Here is a 6,657-nt window from a genome sequence, read left to right as displayed (position 1 = left end):
AGTGACAGTTTTACTTCTTCTTTTCCAATTTGTATTCCTTTTATTTCTTTTTCTTCTCTGATTGACATGGCTAGGACTTCCAATACTATGTTGAATAATAGTGGCAAGAGTGGACATCCTTGTCTTGTTCCTGATCTTAGAGAAAATGCTTTCAGTTTTTCACCATTGAGAATGATGTTTGCTGTGGGTTTGTCATATATGTCTTTTATTATGTTGAGGTAGGTTCCCTTTATGCCCACTTTCTGGAGACTTTTTATCATAAATGGGTGTTGAATTTTGTCAGAAGCTTTTTCTGCATCTATTGAGATGATCATATGGTTTTCTCCTTCAATTTGTTAATATGGTATATCACATTGATTGTTTTGCTGACTTTATTTTCAATAGAACTAACTACTAAATTGCAGAAACTGTAGTCTAGGACTAATCTTCTAAGTGGGTGAACAAATTTTAAAAAAGAAAAGGAAGGAATAACTTCTACTAGTATAACTCTTATTAATATTTCGGCCCTACATACCAAATTGAGAATTTATTCTTTATTATGTAGTGTCTTCTATTCAAAGTCATTCAGTGAATATTTCAGTTATTTATTGCACATCGGATTTGTTTTTGTGCTATGATAACTCTTCTAGAAATGTAGTTATAACACAGGCTATGTGAAAATTTACAAGGTGCTAATGAGCTTTCTTCAAACACCACAAATTATTTAAGTAGCTTAATGCTGTTGTTATTTTTACAGTGTCAGAGGAGTTTTCACACTAATGTGAGGCAGCCACATAATTTATTTCTCTGTTTTCAAACTTTCAAATATAAATCAAAAACATAAGCATAAATTCAAAGAATGACAAAATTTATTTCTTTCAAATGTTTATGTTAAGGAGTGTTTTTAATCCAGGGAAATTTAACACAGTAATATGATTGATTTTAGTCTTTGATCTGAAAACTTTTATTCCAGGTTTGAGATAGGGCATGTGTAATGGGATGTTAAAACATTTAACTTGAATATTTAATTTCTACCGATTTTGGTTTTATACACCATATTAAAATTCGATCCATGTATATATTTATACTAAAAACCTCTCTGTGATAGCTGTTCTCATTCCTTCACACTTGAAAGTCAATTTTTGTCTTGTATGGAGATGTAAACATTGGATTGCTATCAGTTTTCTATTTTCTTAAGGAACCCTTGGACTTGAGAGTGAAGTCTAATTTTCAGTCAAAGCAGAGCTAAGGGTCAGAAGAGAAAGATAGGCAATTCCAAAGGATAAGTGGAGGTTGAGTTCTGGGTCTAGCACTAGCTTTGAGCTCTTGAGGTTATGGTAGACTTACCTGTACTGTTAGGTTAAGAACAGTAGGAAGTGGGAAGTGGAGGGGAAGACAAGATTTCAATATCTATCTCATTGAGTGAAGAAAGCGCCCAGTAAAAAATGTGAAACCTAGACACACTTAAATTCCCACCAAGGAAATAATTGAAATCAGTTTAACACTGATCTTTTCAATGACTGAACTTCTAAAGTAATATTCTACTTACATGGCAGTATATTTGAGAACAAGCCCTCAGGGCTGCCAGACTCAGGATTTAATTCCAGCGTCAATGCTTACTAGCTGCAGGATCTTGAAAAATTTCCTCATATGCTCTAAACCTCAGTTTCCTCATCTCTGAGATGGGAATGCTAGTAATGCATATTTCCTAGGGTGGTTTCTAGGTTTAAATTATTTAATAAAATTAAGTACTTAGCTGAGTGCCTGGCACAGATTTCAATATCAATGAATTTATATAGTGTATTGCTTTTGTGAAATGATATGATGCATGACCCACATCAGATGAGTAGTAGTATCAACAATATAAAATAATAGTGATCTTTTATTGAGTTTATAATATGTGCTGAGAAAATCTCAGTACTTTATATAAGTTAAATTTTTTCAACAAATCTAGAGGGAGATGAATAAAGTGGTGCTTAGAGAGCCCACTTCATAACTGGAGTGAAGTCTTAAGACTAGGAAAAAACCTAACCCATGGCTAATGCTTAAGAGAGACCTGATCCTTAAGAATTGTAGATGGCAATTAGTATGCTTATTGTTAGCAAGAACAAGTGCTAGGTTCTCCCTTAAATTATCATTTTAAGTCTTTGAAACTGCAGCGGCTTTATTTGTAAGTAAAGCAAACCCAGGTCAGGTTTGGAGACACTGAGCACACTAATCAGCCTCTGATGTTAAAACCACAATTGCAAGCATATGTGCCTTGTACATTTCTGCTAGGGTTTTGGACATGTGCCACAGGCTAGCACTTTGCCTTGACATTGCTGCTCTGCAGACAGATGGCAAATTCCTTGCTGATTTTCAATTAAGTGCATTTTTTTCAGAAGCATTTAAAGTATTAAGCATCCAGAAATTTCGGACACATGCACGTGAATCCTTATGGAGGCAGGAAAATAAATTTCTGATAGTTTAGACTAAAGTTGACATAGATATTTACTGAAATGGTGACATTTTTCCTCTAGGTTTTCACAATCAATTTCTCATTGTTTCTTTCACTTAGGCTGGGTTTTAGCAAAGGCAGCTCTGATCCATAGTGTAGTTTTTATCTGACTAACCTAACTCTGGTTTCATAGCTTCAAACTGGCTGATGAAAAATTTATTTAAATATTGTGCCTCATACTTCAAAAGGAACATGTGTGTTTCCTTCAACAGTACATTTTAAAATAAAAAGACATGCACTGTTAACTTTGGAAGTTAATACTTTATTTGATTTTAACCAAAGATTGTATCTTTGTATACAAAGTACATGAATTTCTATACAATAACTATATAAGTAGGAATAACGGGAAAATTAAGAATGCTTCCTCAATATCATATACTAAGTAAATCTTTATGTCTACCAGCTTTATTATTTTTCCTTTCAGTCATCTTTACTGATAAGAATGGATCATAAAATGTTCACACCATAAGGGGGCTTCAAGGTTATTGAGTTGAGTATCTTTCTTTCACAGGTTCAAAAAATAAAGGCCAAGAACGTTCAAGAAGTTTCCAAAATGATACAGATAATGGAAGAATTTAAACCTTGATCTGATTAAGGTTAAGTGCTATTTCCATCACACATGTATTGTCCTTACTGATTGTCAATTATGTAAACAACATTATGGTGTATTATTTTTTTTGGGGGGGTTTTTAAAATTGTTTTATTTGGGAAAAGTGCGTCTTACAAAAGGGCAGCTGCAAAATACAGAGACCTCTGCAACAATTACTTGTTTTTGCTTAACGTGAAAGAATGAGTGGTATCCAAGGAATCAAAGCAGTAGATGGACAAATCAGGGGCATCTCCAAGTTATTTTCAGGAAATAGAGCAACAAAACGCAAATTTATAATTTCTGATCAAGGAATTCTTCTAACAATTTAACTTTAGCTTATCTCGTGGATTACCACCTCTCTGTCCCCTTTTAGTGGAAAAGCATGACTTACTACTGCAAACCAGTTACCCCACTACAGGAAACACCTTAGAACATAGTTTTGAATCACACCTGTCTAGCTGCAAAGCTCAGGGATGGAATGAGGCAAATACCCACAAAAACGAACAGAAAAACCCGACAACAAAACCCCTCAAATGAGGACAAAGGTTTGTCAAAAAGTGCCTGGACTAGAAAGTCTAGGAGATCATAAAACATTAAATACAACTGTGTAACTGAGACCCAGTTTGTGTTAATACATGAGACAACCAGATAGTTTGAACTTCTATGGCTAAGCCCATTTCCCTATTTATAGAGACAGAGCTAGCCCTGCTCTATTAACAGCTACCAATGTACTGCTTTGTCCTTTAAGATCTATTTGCCACACGAGGCTGAAACCACTAAACTTGAGTTTTTCCACTAAGGCTACAGACACTGCATCTATGCAGGGATGAGAAGCTTGTTACACACTCACACGTACCAAGTCTATCAGCCCTTGGGAGTCAACTTCCAACTCTGCATTTATTTTATTCCACTATATCTTTATATGTGTTCTTTCACAATTTTCCTATCAGGCTAAACACAGTAAAAATCTCAACACAGTCGCACCTGGTTCTGGTTACCCAGCAGTAGTACTTGTGTGCAATTAAACAAGAGACAAAACCACAGAACAAGTGCACAGGGTGGGGATTACAGGGCAGGGAACAGATATAAAAACACAGATGTGCAGAATTCACCAGAAACCTCAAGCATCTGCCTAAGTCTATAGCAGAAGGCTACATGCCACAGTTCAGATCCTTCACCTATCACCCCAATTCTTGGACCCCACAGCAGGGCCAATGCTGTTACTTTTGAACCTGGGGTCCTCAAAAGTGAGTACTGCAAATCCAGAAATGCTACCCTTGAACTGTGTGAATCTGGCTGAAAACAGATGACGCAACAAACGTACACTCTAACTGTCTGACAGTTAAATTCATGTTACAAAAAAAACTAACTTTAAGATTTATTTTTGTAACTTTTTGAAACAGAGAAAACAACATACTCCTTGGAGAAAGGTGAGGAATTGAGAAGACAGGCCCTGGGTAAAACTTATTACGACAGCACCTGGAGTTGAGAGGCCTGCCTAGAAGAGAACCACGGGCGCTGCCGCCACGAGCGGGGACGGCTGCCGTCTGAGGCTCAGCAGACCAGTTCACACGCCCCGCAAAGCTGCTATAGATCCAAGTCATAAAAATCTTCCAGCTCATCGTGAAACAAGTCCCACTCGTCTTCAGAGTCCGTCAGGTCGTCGTCCCCACCTGCAGCCAAAAGCATAAGCAACATCTCGCCCAGCTCGAAGGTGACAACCTCTTCGTCGTCGTTGTCGAAGGGGTTGCCGTGCTCTCTTTCCTCAATGAGCTCCCAGAAGTGGTTCCTTCGTTGGGCCCGGTATCTGCTTGATGTTCCCACTTTCTGTCTCTGTGGCTCCTCCCTACGGCCATCAGGGTACGCATGCTTGTAAAAACAGTTCCCTCCAAATGGACAGCTCCCGCGTCCTTCATCAAAATACCTGCACGCCTTGTTGCTCATTGCCTCCTTGTATTTCTGAATGAGTTTCTGCTTCTCTTCTTTCTCCTCCACCCAGTACTCACTTGGAATGGCAAAGTTAGATGTGATGCGGCATTCTGGGCAGGACTTTATGATCTTGCTCTCAAATTGCTTAGCACTCCTCCACTTGCGAATACACTTGAGACAGTAGGTGTGGTTGCAGTTGGAGAGGATCCCGAAGCGGCGCTCGCTGGGGTTGGCTTTTTCATAGACCACCTCCATGCAGATCCCACACACCATGTCCTTGCTGCGCTGCACGGCAAACGAGAGCTCCATGTCCTTCTCATGGGCCTCGATGCAAGATTTTATATGTTGTGATCTTTGGGCAGCATCCATTGGATGGAGGACCTGCAGCCCACACATATCACACGAGTCTCCGTGGAGATACACACAGTTCTCCCCATATCGGCACTCTCCCACCGCAGCATAGGGGCAGAGCTGCTTCTTTGTTTCCACTGCAGTTTGCTCCTTCTCTGATTCTTCCTTGGTCACTGAGCCCTGCAGGGGTGCTTCAGTGGAGGAAGGGGCAGTACGGCCACAGTAGGGCTGCCCAGGAACAAACTCAATGGCGTTCACCCAGTCTTCTGAACCTGCTCCTACAGTTGAAAAGTTTGAATTTCTTGACTCAGCTTCGCACATATTCATTTCAACAATCGGTCCAACTACTGATGAGAGACTTGAGGAAGCAGCAAGGGGTGACTTTGCAGTTAGATCTGTAGCAGTTGCTTCTTCCTGTTTCAATGGCTTGCTGTGTTCATATCTGCAGCGGTCTCCGTAAATACAGTACCCTCGCTGAAAATACTTGCACACTATACCATATGGACTGTCAGAGAGGTCATGTGAGTATCGACAGTTATCTCCTTCCTTACAAACCCCATGCATGAAATACCTGCAGGTGACCTGTTTAGTCCAGCCGCCGCTGCTGCCGTCGCTGCCGCCTCCCCCGCCCCCCGCCCCCAGGGACGGGGAGGTGACTGTGGGGGTAGGGGTGGGGGAGGCCACTGCCGCCGCTGCCGCTCGTGCTCCTGATGTTGTGGCTGTTGTTCCGGGAGATGCAGCCTCCGCCATTACTGTTTATCCCACACAGCAATGGCGCCGGAACTTCCGGGATCACATAATTCCGGTCCGGCTGCGGGGAGGAGAAGGCGGCAAGGCGAGGGGTGGAGAAGGACAGTGAGGCGCCAGCTCGTTCCCCTCTGCCCCGCGTCGCGTCTCGGTGTATTATAATATTAAGGCCACCTCATAATTTATTGTCTTCCACAGACTATAAAACATAGTAACATTCTGTACCTCTATTTACTAGAAATAATTGGGTAAAAAAGAAATGAGAGCAGATAATTCAGGAGGAGATATAAATCAAACCTGTGCAGAACTGAATGTGGAAGTATGTATGTTCACACCCACACACCCACATACACAGTCACTCAATAAACATTTTTATATGTACAAGGACTGTACAAATACACACACAAGTGCTCCTGAAAAATTATGAGTGGGTTGTGAAAGAAGTTTTGGTGTAAAAATTACTAGGATATCTACAATACTAATATTTATTTAAGATCCATTAGTGTTGACCCTTCTCAGTTGAAGAATGTTTTATTGTGGAAAGAGATTTTGCTACTGACCAAGA

At 40.2% G+C, this 6,657-nt stretch overlaps 1 protein-coding gene across 1 annotated transcript; it reads right to left on the bottom strand.

Annotated features, from left to right (window-relative positions):
• Positions 1-4,516: 4,516 nt before the first annotated feature.
• On the bottom strand, positions 4,517-6,215 carry LOC115863740 (E3 ubiquitin-protein ligase makorin-1-like). Its single transcript, XM_030876921.3, has 2 exons — positions 5,917-6,215; positions 4,517-5,787 (listed from the first exon to the last, which is right to left on the bottom strand). The coding sequence occupies exons 1-2, from the start codon at positions 6,093-6,095 to the stop codon at positions 4,653-4,655; spliced, it is 1,314 nt and encodes a 437-aa protein (XP_030732781.1). The 5' UTR covers positions 6,096-6,215; the 3' UTR covers positions 4,517-4,652.
• Between the last annotated feature and the right edge of the window lie 442 nt (positions 6,216-6,657).

Source organism: Globicephala melas, chromosome 5, assembly GCF_963455315.2.
Source record: "Globicephala melas chromosome 5, mGloMel1.2, whole genome shotgun sequence".
In the NCBI taxonomy this organism is placed as follows: Eukaryota; Metazoa; Chordata; class Mammalia; order Artiodactyla; family Delphinidae; genus Globicephala; species Globicephala melas.
Note: the sequence above shows the minus strand (reverse complement) of the source record. Positions and strands in the feature narration are given on the sequence as shown.